The 15,810-nt window shown below is 44.2% G+C and overlaps 1 protein-coding gene across 1 annotated transcript in view; it reads right to left on the reverse strand.

Moving 5' to 3' along the window:
• znf804a (zinc finger protein 804A) overlaps positions 1-14,990 on the reverse strand; it is a 460,452-nt gene extending 445,462 nt beyond the window's left edge. The window contains exon 1 of the mRNA XM_038789216.1: positions 14,600-14,990. Coding sequence (XP_038645144.1) covers positions 14,600-14,743 — 144 coding nt within the window. The 5' untranslated portion in view covers positions 14,744-14,990. The remainder of the gene's footprint in view (positions 1-14,599) is intronic.
• Positions 14,991-15,810: the final 820 nt, after the last annotated feature.

The raw sequence follows: 15,810 nt of genomic DNA on the forward strand, positions 1-15,810 counted from the left end.
CAGTCAGCCGACGGCACGCCGACCATGTCGGCACCAATGGCGCGAGCGGAGAATCCCATCCCGGCGTTGGAGCGGCGTGGCGCGGTTCGCGCCGATAGCGACAATTCTCAGCCTGGCCCTGGACACTCATTCTAAGTGGCTGGACGTGCATGGGGTGACCTTCACTACATCGAAAGTCAGCGTGGAAAAATTAAGGTGCTCGTTTAGCACCCATCAGATTTTGGGCAGCAGGGTAGCATGGTGGTTAGCATAAATGCTTCACAGCTCCAGGGTCCCAGGTTCGATTCCCGGCTGGGTCACTGTCTGTGTGGAGTCTGCACGTCCTCCCCCTGTGTGCGTGGGTTTCCTCCGGGTGCTCCGGTTTCCTCCCACAGTCCAAAGATGTGCGGGTTAGGTGGATTGGCCATGATAAATTGCCCGTAGTGTCCTAATAAAAGTAAGGTTAAGGGGGGGGTTGTTGGGTTACGGGTATAGCGTGGATACGTGGGTTTGAGTAGGGTGATCATGGCTCGGCACAACATTGAGGGCCGAAGGGCCTGTTCTGTGCTGTACTGTTCTATGTTCTATGTTCTATGTTCTATTACTGAGGTGATGGTCACTGATAATGGCACCCCGTTCATGAGCGAGGGATTCTCCACATTCGCACATATGAACAGGATAAGGCACATCTGGACCGTCCCGTACCACCCATCCTCAAATAGCTTGGCCGAATGGGCAGTAAAAACATTCAAAAGGGGCACGCAAAAGGAAACCACAAGCTCCCTGTACACGCGATCGGCGAGTTTCTTTTTTCATTAAAGCACCATGCTGTATGCTACGACAGGGTAGCATTAGCACCCAGCGCCGCAGAACCCGATTAAGCCTGACTCTCCCAAGTTTGGGCAGAAAAGTTGAGCTGCAGCAAGACATGTAGCAAAAGTATCATGACCACAGGGTGCCAGGGAGGAATTTTCAGCCAGGGACCACTGTTTATGTCTGCAACTTCGGAGATGGTGCTTTCTGGCTCCCAGGGATTTTGCTGGGGAAACAGAGCCCATATCGTACAAGATCAAGACCCAAGGGAAGACCTTGCAGTAACACGCTAACCACCTGAAGAGACGAGAGCCCACCTCAAAGGACACCCATTCAGGTATATTAGTACCTCCACCTCCTCAGGAACCACTCCTTAACCAAGGCGTGAAAACCACCGTGGACCGATACCCAAACCATCAAGACGATGATGACTTGGGCTCGGAGATGGACACCGAATCGTCCACACCAACAGACGATATTGTTTCCAGGGCCAAAATTCCAGCAATAGCCCTCCGGAGGTCATCTCGGAAAAGGGGGTCTACAAACAGTTATACGCCAGCTGCTCCAGACCCACCGGTGGAAACACAACCAAGTGAAAAGCTGTGAAGGAGGCCTCCTCAGTTTGTGGCAGAGGAGAAACTTTTGGACTTGGGCGGTGGGGTGGGGGAGGTGTAATAATCCCCATGAGACCCATGGGGATACCCTGATTAATCTCCCCCTGGGATCTGTAGGATATGAGCTTGCCCGCTAGTGGTTGGAGGTCGGTCCAGCTGGATCTCATAAAAATCCAGTATAAAGGCTGGCCTGGACAGGGACCGATATGTTGGTTGTCCCAACAGGACTGAACTGTAGAAATAGTTCACTGCCACATGCAGACATTTTTTGACCTTGATTAAGCCAATGTTCACCTTACTGTTCAGGTTCCTGGGTCTTAGTACCCTCCCTCATCCTATCTGCTATCCCAATCCCTCCCACCTCCCAACCTTCAACCCATCCCCTCCCACTTTCACACCTTCACCCCATCCTCTTTACTGCCCCATCTTCACCCCATCCTCTCTCTCTCCCCCAACCTCACCCCACCCCCTGCCCTCCCACACCTTCACCTCATCCCTCTCCTCCCCTCATACCCTCTCCTTTCCTACGCCCCATCCACACCCTCAATCCCCACCCCAACCCACCCCCTTCCACAATTCCCACCCTCACCTCATTCCCCCCTTACCCCATTCCCCCTCACCCCATTCCCCCTCACTCCATTCCCCCTCACCCCATTCCTCCCTCACCCCATCGCCTCCCTAACCTCATCCCCTCCTGTCTCCTTACCCTATCCCCTCCCCTATCCTCACCCCATCCCCTCCCCTAAGGATTGAGAATCGCTTCCTGATTTGCACTCCCAGTGAGAGCGCAAATCAGGTGCAATTCAGCTCTAGCAGGAGTAGTCTCCCAAACAAAGAATCCTGCCCAGATAGTTGAAGATACATGCTTCCTCAATAAGTGGGCGGCACCTTTAGAAATGATCCACTAAATGTGGGTGAAAGTGGGAGGTGGAATGAACAAAACCCTTTGTTTACAGTATAATCATTTTATAGCCGTTATTTATTCACAAATGAAATGAAAAATACTGTAATGCTTAAGAGGGGAGCAGGTGTCGCTGTCATCAGACATTTCCTTGTGATGTTCTCCCATAAAATTTCAATGGAGTGACAGCTGTGACCTGTGCTGTACTGAACGTACATCAAGTCACAACAATATCGTTTCCATCAGTGAAGATCTCAATGTCGACATTCATGTGAATTACAGACCTGAAGTGTCGATGGTCCCTGTATTACATGCATAAAAGAGTAAAACAAAGTTTCCTCACTTGAACAAAGGTATGACGTTAAATATGCAGAGATTTCTTTGCATTATCCACGAGTTCGAGGAAGAAGAATATGAAATGGGTCATGTTAAACAGCATCTTAATTATATGATGGCAAAGCGGTATGGTGGAACACAAGATGCATGAATCAACCATGTGACTTCCACATCCATATATGCAGTTTAACATGAAAATGAATCAAACCTGATTCAGGTATTTAACTGTATGCAGCTGAACTAATATTTTACCATGTCATTAGTAAAGGGAACAGCTTTTTCCTAATTGAAATGGTAGATCCACCCACATGTGTGGAATAGGTCAATCTAAATCATAATCAGAATTCCTGCAGAAACACTCAAAAGATTACCAGTTTCATTCCAAACAGATACTAAAATTGAATAACATGTTCTGCTTTCATTTTGAACAATTTTGATTTTAAAAACCAGTATATCAAGGTGATCATGTTTGAAGGAAATTCAAAAATGAACAAGCTATCAACTTTTCTCACTGTTTTTCTTCTTTTATGAACACATCTGGATAAGATCCATTTCTATTCAAAAAACAAAGAAGCCTGTGTACCAATTGTGGTATGACAGCAGTTACAAATAGAAATTCATAACGGTCATTATTCCAAATTCATTCATTTTATTATGTGTTTGAATTTAGTTTGGTCATACTTTGTTATTGCTGACTGTTTCAGAACAACAGCATCATGATGCAGGATAATCACATCTGTCAAATTAACTAAAATAATTAAACAATAATGGACATATGTTTGCATTGTGCCGAAGAACTTAGAACAGGTCACTTGTGTGAGTCACAAAGGTCACAAAATGAGACTTCTAATTAACATAAATATTTGTAATTCTCCCCCAAGTACACATGCAAATATATTATTAATCTGTTAAGGGTTGCCTTCTTCCCATTGTTGTCTTCCCCTTTTTTATGTTATGGATTCCATCTAGCTTGAGCACGACAATGTTTTATAATAATATTTACTGCACAGCTCTCCAAGACTGGCCATTAAAGGATAGCCTTCCAAAGAATATCTGAGCACATCATTGAAATAAAAGAATAATTTTAGTCACTTTTCTCTGCCTTCCTAACTCAGAGTAACTGGTCTATTTGGTCTCTTGTCTCTAAACAGGAGATTTTGCATTCAAAGGCTTCAATCTTTGAGGCCTTGTGTATTGCCTGCTGTGGTAACAGATTGTTATGCAAGGGCATTATCAACTGTGCGAAGATATGCTAATATCTTTAAAGTCTAATATTTGGGCAACACGGTAGCACACGTGGCTAGCACTGTGGCTTCACAGCGTCAGGGTCCCAGGTTCGATTCCCTGCTGGGTCACTGTCTGTGCGGAGTCTGCACGTTCTCCCCGTGTCTGCATGGGTTTCCTCCGGGTGCTCCGGTTTCCTCCCACAGGCCAAAGACATGCAGGTTAGGTGGATTGGCCATGCTAAATTGCCCTTAGTGTCCAAAAAGGTTAAGAGGGGTTATTGGGTTATGGGGATAGGGTGGAAGTGAGGACTTAAGTGGGTTGGCGCAGACTCGATGAGCCGAATGGCACTGTATGTTATATGTTCTATGTTTATTCAGCCAATCAAAATACTATATACGCCTCAAGCATGATAGTTAATTCCAGCTTCACTGTCCAGCCTTGGCTAAGTGATGGTACTCACCTGTGCGTCAAAAGGTTATAGGTTCAGAACCTACTGAAGAAACATCAAACCAGGGCCACCCAGCAGGTTTTCCTGCAGTAAACATAATGGGATCTTCCAGTCCTGCCAATAGCCATTTCATTTGTTTGCGGGGCACGCCAACAGGGAACCGGCTAGAGCGGAGGATCCAGCCAGAGGGAAAGGCCAGCAAACCACAGCTCTACCTGACACTTAGTAAAGAAGAAATGATGTGTTGTGTTTCAGATGAGTTGTTAAGCCAACAATGAAGGGCTGGGGTTTTGTCACTGAGGTGGCTACCTCGGGTTGGGAACTTTATTGACTCAGCAAACTTGCCTTGGGTTAAAGGGCAATGTTGAACCCAATTGGCCCCGGGGAGGGAGTGGTAGAGTCGGACCTGCCGACCCCGGAAATAAATAACTCTGAATGGGGGTAGGTGAATGCTGAGATGGGCTGGTAGAGGGCCGCCCTTAGTTCTCAGGTACTACATCCTAGGTGTTTTCAAAGCTGCTATGCCCCTCATAGTCTTCTCCTCCCATCTTTCACAGCCTTCCCCTCCCACCCACTCCCATAATCCTCATACTTACCATGACACCTTCACAGCTACTCATCCATGGGAAGACCTCAAGAGCCACAATGCACCCACAATCACCTACATCCTAAACCGGGGTAGGGGTGAGGTTCGCTGGAGGAAGGGTGAGTGGCATAGGGGTGAATGAGGCAACCGGGGTGGGGGGACAGTTTCAGGTCGCAGGTCGTGGGTGGGGATCCAGCGGGTACCAGTCCCGGAGGGAGACTGTGTCCTGGCACCCGTTGGGGTGTACCATGTAGGCGTACTGCGGGTTTGCATGTAGGAGGTGGACTTTTTTGACCAAGGGGTCCGACTTATGGGTCCGGTATGCTTCCGAAGGAGGACGGGTCCAGGAAATGTCAGCCATGTTGGGAGCAAGACCCCGGAGGTGGACCTCCTGGGAAGGCAAACACACGTTCATAAGGGGATTCGTTAGTTGCGGTGCAGAAGAGCGATCGGATGGAGTGGAGTGCGTAGGGGAGGACCTCCTGCCAACGGGAGACCTGGAGATGTTTAGACCACAGGGCCAGCAGGACGGCCTTCCAGACCGTCCCGTTCTCCCTCTCGACCTGCCCGTTTCCCCGGGGGTTGTAGCTGGTCATCCTGCTCGAGGCAATGCCTTTGCTGAGCAGCAACTGACGCAGCTCATAGCTCATAAAAGAGGATCCCCATTCGCTGTGGGCGTAGGTGGGAAAACCGAACAGAGTGAAGATGCTGTGGAGGGCTTTAATTACCGTGGCAGAATTCATATCGGGGCATGGGATGGCGAAAGGGAACCGGGAGTACTCGTCAATCACGTTCAGAAAGTACGTGTTGCAGTTGGTGGAGGGGAGGGACCCTTTGAAGTCCATGCTGAGGCGCTGTCCAAAATGGCGCCGAAGATGGAGATGCCCACGGAGGTCACATGGCGGGTGGCATCAAAGTTGGTGCCGCCCATGGCCTGCACATGGCTTGCGGTGAAGAAGATGGCAGCGCCCATGGGCTCCACGTGGCTTGCGAAGGAGAAAATAACGGCGCACCTGGGTCACACGTGGGGGGTGTAGGAAAGCCGGGCCTAGAAACAGTGGCGACCGACCGGGCCTAGCAAACAGAAACAAAGTGTCCCTTTTCCCACAGCCGTTGCAGGTCACGCTCCGCGCTGGGCAGCGCTGCCTGGGGTGTTTGTTTTGCCCGCAAAAATAGTACTTGGGCCCCCCAGAGTTGGTTGGCTGCCGCGCGGTGCAGGCTTGCGGTGAGCTGGAGTCGGCGGCTGGTGGGGCTCATGATGCCCACAAAGGTGCTGCGCGGTCAGGGGCGTAGGACTGGACGTTATGGGAGGCCACTTCTAATGAATTAGTGAGCTGCCTAGTTCCCGCAAGATCAAGCGTACCCGCTTCCAGTTGCCACTGGCGGACATACGCAGACTTGATGCCCGTAACATAAGCGTTTCTCATTAAACGTTCTGTGTGCTGGACTGCCGAAACTGCCTGGCAGTCACAGTTCCTACCTAGGATGTGCAGGACATGCCAGAAATCGTCCAGAGACCCTCCGGGGAGTTGCTGTCTCGTGACCGGAGGTGCCTGGCATAAACTTGATTGACTGGCCGACATAATGTCCTTTCAGGAGGTCCATTGCTTCGAAGTAGGTGGGCGCATCCCGGATGAGAGGAAAAATGTCAGGGCTCACCCGTGAATAGAGGACCTGGAGCTTCTGCGAGTCCGAGGTTTCCTCAGCGGCTGCTCGGAGGTAGCTTTCAAAGCAGGCTAGACAGTGGTCAAAGGCAGGCATAGCATTGGCTGCTTGAGGGCTCAGCTGCAGGTGATCAGGCTTGATGTGGAGATCCATCACTTTAAAAAAATCTTGCTCAATAAATTGATGCACTATCAATTATTACAAAGACGAGAGTAGTGGAATCATCGAGGCTTTATTGAGCAAGATGTGGTGCCTACTGTAGCTGGAACCAGAATGGCTTCAGCATCGGAGAGCACACACATTTATACTTCGCCTACTGGGCAGAGCCAGCAGGCAGGGATTTACCCATGTACCTCTACTATACAGGCAGTGCCGTAATACATGTAATATACTACTAGCGGTGACTACCACAAGGGGTTTGTGGAGGCATTGGTGGTGATCTTTCAGGAATCACTGGAGGCAGGAAGGGTCCTAGAGGACTGGAAATTGGCTAACGTAATACCGCTGTTTAAGAAGGGAGGGAGACAGAAGACGGGAAATTATAGGCCGGTTAGCCTGACTTCGGTCATTGGTGAGATTTTAGAGTCCATTATTAAACATGACATCACGGAATACTTGGAAGTGCATGGTAAAATAGGACTGAGTCAGCACATCTTCGTCAAGGGGAGGTCATGTCTGACAAATCTGTTAGAGTTCTTTGAGGAGGTAACAAAGAAGTTAGACAAAGGAAAACCAGAGGACGTGATTTATTTAGATTTCCAGAAGGCCTTTGAAAAGGTGCTGCATGGGAAATTGTCAAATACGTCAAGAGCCCATGGTGTTAAAGGGAGGATCCTGCCATTGTTAGAGGATTGGCTGACTGGCTAAAGATGGAGAGTGGGGCTAAAGGAGTCTTTTTCAGGTTTCAGCCAGTGACTAGGGGTGTGCCTCAGTGGTCTGTACCACAACTTTTCACAATATGCATTAATGATCTGGAAGAAGGAACTGAAGGCACTGTTGCTAAGTTTGCAGAAGATACAAAATATGTAGAGGGACAGGTAGTATTGAGGATGCAGGGGGGCTGCAGAAGGACTTGGACAGGCTAGGAGAGTGGGCAAAGAAGTGGCAGACAGAATACAATGTGGGAAAGTGTGAGGTTATGCACTTTTGAAGGAGGAATGGAAGCATAGGCTATTTACTAAATGAGGAAATGCTTAGGAAATCAGAAACACACAGGGCAGCATGGAAGCACAGTGGCTAGCACACTTGCTTCACAGCTCCAGGGTCCCAGGTTCCATTCCCGACTTGGGTCACTGTCTGTGTGGAGTCTGCATGTTCTCCCCGTGTCTCCGTGGGTTTCCTCCGGGTGCTCCAGTTTCCTCCCACAGTCCAAAGATGTGCAGGTTAGGGAGATTGGCCATGATAAATTTCCCTTAGTGTCCAAAAAAGGCTAGGAGTGGTTACTGGGTTACGGGGATAGTGTGGAAGAATGAGCTTAAGTCAGGTGCTCTTTCCAAGAGCTGGTGCAGACTCGATGGACCGAATGGCTATCTTCTGCACTGTGAATTCTATCTGTCTATGATTTGGGAATCCTTATTCAAGATGCTCTTAAGATTAATGTGCAAGTTCAGTCAGCAGTTAGGAAGGCAAATGCAATGTTAACATTCATGTCAAGAGGGCGAGGCTACAAGACCAGGGATGTACATCTGAAGCTGTATAAGACTCTGGTCAGACTCCATTTGGAGTATTCTGAGCAGTTTTGGGCCCTGTATCTAAGGAAGGATGTGTTGGCCTTGAAAAGGGTTCAGAGGTTGACAAGAATGATCCCTTAAATGAAAAGCTTGCCGTATGAGGAACAGTTGAGGACTCTGGGTCTGTACGCATTGGAGTTTAAAAGGATGAGGGGGGATCTTATTGAAACATATAGGATACTGTGAGGCCTGGATAGAGTGGACGTGGAGAGGAAGTTTCCACTTGTAGGAAAAACTACAACCAGAGAGAACAATCTCAGACTAAAGGGACAAAACTTTAAAACAGAGGTGAGAAGGAATTTCTTCAGCCAGAGGGTGGTGAATCTGTGGAACTCTTTGCCGCAGAAGGCTGTGGAGGCCAAATCACTGAGTGTCTCGAAGACAGAGATATATAGTTTCTTGATCAATAAGAGAATCAGGGCTATGGGGAGAAGGTAGGAGAATGGTTTGAGAAAAATATCAGCCATGGTTGAATGCAGGGCAGACTCGATGGGCCGAGTGGCCTAATTCTGCTCCTATGGTCTTATGGTCCGATGGCCCTAACCCAGTATGTATTGCCATTACATTTGAGTGTCTAAAACTCACTTTGAACAAAAGGTACAACATAGGAGGATGACCTAAAATTTAAAGAGAATAAGACATTTTTTTTTAAATCAAGCATACTGATTTAAACATACATAATCCACACACCAATGTGAATGTTTCCTTAAAAGTTGATTTAATTGTTCTAATATATTTCTTGCAAATAGCATTAATGCAGCTTCCTAATGTACTAAAGAAGAGCATAGAAGATGGAGCTACCTTCATTTTGCATAGCTCATTTTTATTCACTCATTTGAACTTCAATATTTGGTCTTCGTTAATTCAGAAATCCATGTTGGGTCTTACTGCTTGTGTAAGAGTATACAACTGTAATTAATGCTGAATAAATTAAATGATGGACAGATGTTATTTAAGATTATTAAAACCTGTATCAAGATGGATTTAGTTTATTCCACATTTAGAAAAAGATTATGCAGCAACTTGTAGAATCTGCCACATCCATCACAGGCACTTTGACTTTCTGACTAAAGCAGCCTTGAAGGGATTGTTCCACTGAATTTAAAGTGATTTGTACTGATATTGTTATGTCTAGTTATTTAAAGCAGTGCTTGTATCCATTCTGGACTCTTCACAAAATTTGTTTGGAAGAGTTGTTCTTATGTGGGTCCTGGTTTGCTCAGGTGGAAGATCCTGAGTTCAAACTCACTTAGCGACGTAGGTGGCCATGGAAGGAATATTAATGTGGCCTAAAACAGGTGATCAACTCGGAAAGACTTTCAAAGACCCGACACCATTCTCCAAAGGGGAAGAAAGTATGAAGTCAAGCGTAGCAATAACAGGTGCCAGCCAGTCTCTAGCTCTTCTCTTTCAAGAAAATAGATATCATGTAAATGTAATTACTTCAGATGGAAAAACTCAACTATAGAAGCAGTGTTGGGCATGATTATTATTTAGCTTTTCCATTAACTGATATATGAATCTTGAAATATTTTATTTGTCTCACTTCATAGGAAAAGAATGCAAAAAAAAGGGAACTTTTACATGAGATCCTCCTGTATACTTTTATCAGGAGGCTGTCACACCTTAACTTAAGTAATGCTTTAGTGGTATTCCATGGTCAGCGGCAGGGGGCGTGACTGGGAGTTAGGCAGCGTTGGGAACCCAGCAGAGAGTAATGAGGGAGTCTAGAGTTTAGTTTTTGCCCATGATTGAGCTTCCCTGTTGCACCCAGCGCAGATCCAGGAGCAGCGTGTGACTCAACAACGTGCCCTAAATTGGGCAGCATGCGGGCGCTGGGTCAATCGCGAGTCACCCAACTCACTCCGCTTGGATGTAGGTCTCTCCCTCACTGGCTGAGATCCAAGGGCGGCATGGTAGCACACCAGTTAGCACTGTTGCTTCACAGCACCAGGGTCCCAGGTTCGATTCCTGGCTTGGGTCACTGTCTGTGAGGAGTCTACACGTTCTCCCCATGTCTGCATGTGTTTCCTCCGTCTCCGTGTGTTCCGGTTTCCTCCCACAAGTCCCGAAAGACGTGCTTGTTAGGTGAATTGGACATTCTGAATTCTCCCTTTGTGTACCCGAACAGGCGCCGGAACAGTAATTTCATCAGTAACTTACAGTGTTAAAAAAGTTTGGAGGGGTTAGGGGGATAGGGTGGAAGTGAGGGCTGAAGTGGGTCGTTGCAGGCTCAATGGACTGAATGGCCTCCTTCTGCACTGTATGTTCTATGTATCTCAGAAGGGCCACGTTGGAGTATACATTTATCATAAACAGTTTAAAGCAGGAAAATGATAGGTATTAGCATCAGGCTGTTCCCTTTCATTTCCCCTCGTTTCATCTTTCCTTGGTCTCTGGAATTCTTGAATGTTCCTCCAAATGCGAGAAAAGGATAGTTTAGGTTGCACAATTTACTAGAATAAATATATACACACCAATCTTTTGAGCAAGATGAGTTGGCCAATCTTAGTTTTCGCCTTTTTTCAGGACGACGAGACACATTTCTCTGTAGTGCACAATCTAGCAACTCAAAGTAGAACTTACAAGATTCATTCAATTGGCATAAATTATTATGAATGGCCCTGTCCTAGAATGTACAATCTTCTAACGGAGATAGGCCTCTCAAATAACTCAGTTAATGAGCCACATATCAATGCTGTGTTTTTTTAAAGGAACACATTTTGCAGATTCTCCTCTGCAATTTTACATTCAATGATAAAACCCGTTGAATAAACTCTATATATAGATTGTTGAAGCATGCCAGATACAGTGGTAATCATTACTAAAAGCACTGGCTGAGTGTGCACTCTGCAATCGAGATAGGATTCAATGTGCATTATTGCAGCACATGAAAAATACCATTTAGCAGACTGTGTCTTGCGCTGTTTTTAAAATGTTCTGTTTGGCCACAAAAGGCATCTCATCTTGCTAACTGCTGCCACAGTCTGGTCACTTTTCAAAGTACAGGCTTCTGTTTTCAAATCATGACTCCCTTTCTCGGTTCATTTTTAATGAAAATAATTATAGTGTAGGTGCATTATGTAAATGTTAAATGTTTATTCATTCACCAGTGCACACAAATAATTAAATAACTAGATGTTAAATCTTATCTCTTCCATAGAATTTATGCCTCAAACCCTTTTGACCTAATGAAGCTGATACAAGTCTTTTGTGCAATATCAAAACAACATTAAAACGCAGAGCCTTCCCAGTGTATTAAACATCTGTTCTGGAATGCTTTCAAGTATTATACCTTTATGAAAAAATATAATTGCAAATACTTCCGACCATATCAGAATTGTTTAATATTCACATAATGAATGGAAACCTCAAGATGACAAATCGCAACTGCATTTATAACACAAAACTGGCTAAAATGACAATTCTACTCAAAATAATGGTACACTGTCTGCCTTGATGATAATACTCTGGAAATTATGGTGTTCTTCTGAGAATAGGAGCACAAGTCGGCCATTGAGCCCCTCAAATCTATTTTGCTATTCAACCAGATGGTTGTTAATTTGCACCTCAATTCCATTTACCCACCTGGGTTCCAGATCCTTTCCTGGAAAACTCTCTCAATCTCAGTTTTGAAAGTGCAATTTGCCCAACACCATCGTCCTTTGGGCAACAAGTTCCAGATTTGCACAAATCTTTAATGTAAAAAAGGGCTTCCTAATTTCACTCTTAAATGATTTAACTGGAAATTTAAGATTTTGCTACCTTGTTTTAGATTACCTCAGCGGACGAAATAGCTTCTCTGTATTTATCTTATCAACTTCTTGTATCATGTTATACACCTCAAATAGTTTGCCTTTCAATCATCTAAACCCAAATGAATTCAAGTAGAGTTTATAATTTAACCCTTTATGCATTCTGGAGAGTCTGAGATCTGCATTACCCCGTTGAGATGCAGTGCCCAAAGCTGAAGACAGTATTGCAGGGGAAGTCTCAATGAAGGACAACTTCCTCTGTATTCCATTCTTCCTCCCCGTCCAACAGGGATAAAAGTCAACACTCCATTTTCTTTTCCTTCTTCTGGTTCGAACAAATTTGCGTCTTCTAAAGGTTACAGAGGTTACAGAGGCCAAAGTATAGATTCAGAGTTGTTTAATGCCTTAGTTCTCAGCTTTGGCAATTTGCAGATTTATTCATCATTATTCTGAAGATGTGCACTTGTAATCTTTTTAGCATTCATCTTTGGCACTTTTTTTGCCATTTAAAATTTCCATGCATAATCAGGATTTATATCAGGATATATTTTTGTGTAAGATCTTCTAGCGTTCGAACAATTCATATTTGGATTTGATATATTCAATTTCATCCAATCCAGGAACGGTATATGCATCCTTTTAAGTTATAGCTTTGTTAGAGTCACATAGGCATTGCACTACAGAAGGAGGGCATTCAGCCCATGAAGTCCATGCTGGTTTTCTGTCGAGCAATACAATCAACCTCATTCCCCCATGCTATCCCTCTGTTCTGACAAGTTTATTTTCCTCAAGTGTCCATCCAATTTCCTTTTGAAATAATTTATTATCTCTGCTTTCATCAGCCTATTAGGCAACGAGTTCCAGGAATATACAGGTAACATATTTGATTACTGAAATCTTTAATTACAATGTATCTTGATTCACTGGTCATTATTAATCATGCCGCTGACCCACAATCATTGAAAGCTTAGAAAATGTTCATACCTTCTGTTTCTCAAGATGTTCCATACTCTAGGCTATTTATTTCCTGGTATGTTTTCAAAACTTGTACTGTTGAGTTATTGGCTTAAGTGTGTAGTTTAAAGAACCAATTCACTGTACTACAATGACAATGGTTTGTCCATCTACTTTTCCTTTGTTTATCCTCTGGTACATGAGCTAATAACATCTAAACACTGGCTGAGGGCGAATGAAACAATTGGTAGCTGTGAATAAGCTGCTCTGCAGCTCCTATGCAGTGAGGAACTCAATTTCCTAGCCCTTAGATAGCTTATCCTTTTATTATTCATCAGTCTTATCATTAATTAAATGCTATTCTTGCAAAGAAAATAATTTGAAAGCTTCATAGAAGTTCTGTTCTATCTTGTAGTTTCCATGCTGATGAATAACTTTAGCTTTAATGTTAGTACTGCTTATCAATCTTTTAGCATTTCTAAGTTTAAAGTAAACTCCTGGGTGGGGGAAATTATAGGCAAAAATAATTCCCAGCATATCCATGTTTAGCTTTTGGCTTAATATTGGTTCTGCCAGAAACAAATTGTCAACTGAACGTGGAAGCTAGTTTGTTAATTTGCTAATCTTATTCTACGTTAAGAAATTGCAGTGAAACTAAGATCAACTGTCTTGAGCTGCTCTTTCAATACAAAGCGATGCATAACTTTATTAAACTGCCAAATGAGTACAGTATTGTATGCTTATGAAAAAGGCAGCATGAGATTCCACCAAACTGAACTGACTAACCCTGGTACTGTGACACATATTAGGAGACAAAATCTTCCTGAAAGCTGTTTCTAAGAGAATGCTATCAGATTTCCCTGCTGATTATTCCTTGTTCATGCTATCACCAGGAGCTTTTCACTTTCACCTCTCATTCCTTTGCAGTTCATCTCGTAATTAGGATGAAATAAATTTAGAACAGGCAGCAATCGAGCAGATAAGATGTTGGCAACTTGCACTAATTTCATACTGCTGTTGACAGGCAGCCTACTAATGGCAACAAATTGGAGGATTAAGGATGAGATGAGATGAAAATAACAAGAAATATCGGTATGAATTAAGCATTGTTGCTATTTAGTTGACAATAAAATAACAAATTGTTAAACACAAGCCCTGCTATAAAATTGTCGGAATCCTGCAATCATGACAGGTGGTCGTAGATTTGGAGAACTCAGAAAGCACTAAAGTGAGAGTGATTCAGTGAATTCCAAACAAGAGAATGACATGTAGTTACATTTTGCTGCATATTACTAGCATTTCTAAGCGACTATGTATTATATTTGATTGCCACAATCTATTGATATATTCAGTCATTGCAAGTAATCAATATGTACATCATCATTCTTTTTACTTCATTAACCCAAAAAGTACTGAGAAAAATGAAAAATAAATAGTCATGCACAGGTTTAAATTTCACCAAGCACACAAATACATTTATGTTTTTATCACTATATACTGACTTTTTTTTTAACAACTAGATCAGCAAATAAACTTTAAACTGTCAGCGATTAATCAACTTTCTGCAATAAGCGTAAAATAAGCTAAATACCAGTGTCTTGTTTCCATTCTTGCAGAGTGGGCCCCGAAAAACTCCCTTGATGTTTCTGAAATGGCCATTGCTAAGGTGTGTGGAGCTGATGACAATATAGTAGCACGCCATATGATGCTGTAGCTCCCCATGCACACAGTGCATACAGTTCAAGTGGACTGCAAACGAGAAGCCTCCTGATGATCTGAGCTGGGAACACACAGCACTCAATGAAAGCCGCTCCCCTTTTCTCTTGTTTCACACTGGCACATCAGCATAAGCAAATGAGGCATTAGCTAGTCAGCTTTTCAGTCTACAGCTGATTCGTCCTGCTTAAAGCAGTGTGCCCAATCTCTTTGCATTTCTGCTGCACGAATGAGAATCCTAAGTCTCAGTCTCTCACAGGCATAATATTATACACCACAAAGCGCTGCTGGTCCATCGCACTGGGCCAATGGCAGAAAGCCACTAGCCTAATACTGAAAGCTGTCGGAGAAGTACATATGTCACATGCTGCTTCTACACATTACTGACTCAGCCTCACAGAGCCCTGCTCATAGCAAACCTCATCCAACCAGCAGGCAGCTGCAACAGCATTCATAAGAACGATTGGGAGATCGGTGCAGTTAAAAGAGTTTCACACAGATCAAGGCAAGAACATTTCCGAACTACCGTTTGACGCTGTGAACACATTACGAAATGAACTTTACAGCCCTTTAGCGGTTTATTATTTTACCTTGCATCACGATATTTAGTGATTTGTACGTAATAGACATAGAACATGTTATTATTCAAATCACGATTACATTAACACATTCAGGTCTGACAGATCAGCATAATACTTGAGGGAGAGGTGTACAGTTCAGAGTCTAACGGAGGAAGAGCAAGAGCACGGTCCACCTGATACAATGTCTATTTATAAATATTCTGCTCTTGAGGCAAAATCTAGTTGAATTGCCCCATTTGCCATGATGAGGGCCACTAGAGACCAACATTGCAAACATCGTTTCAACCAAGTAACACTAGCTGGAGAGGTGTGCTGTAACTGTATGCATATTGCCTCCTGTGAAATGTAACTTGATCACTAGCTCTCATTCTTGGGATCGCGCATTGTGCTTTAGTTTCCCCTGAACCAATTTACAGTCAAAGCACGAGCCATTGTTTTCATTAAATCTCAGCTTTCCTTATGGACAAGTCTCATATTTTTCTTTTGATTACACATGACTTCTTCA

This window comes from Scyliorhinus canicula, chromosome 2 (genome assembly GCF_902713615.1).
Source record: "Scyliorhinus canicula chromosome 2, sScyCan1.1, whole genome shotgun sequence".
Classification (NCBI taxonomy): Eukaryota; Metazoa; Chordata; class Chondrichthyes; order Carcharhiniformes; family Scyliorhinidae; genus Scyliorhinus; species Scyliorhinus canicula.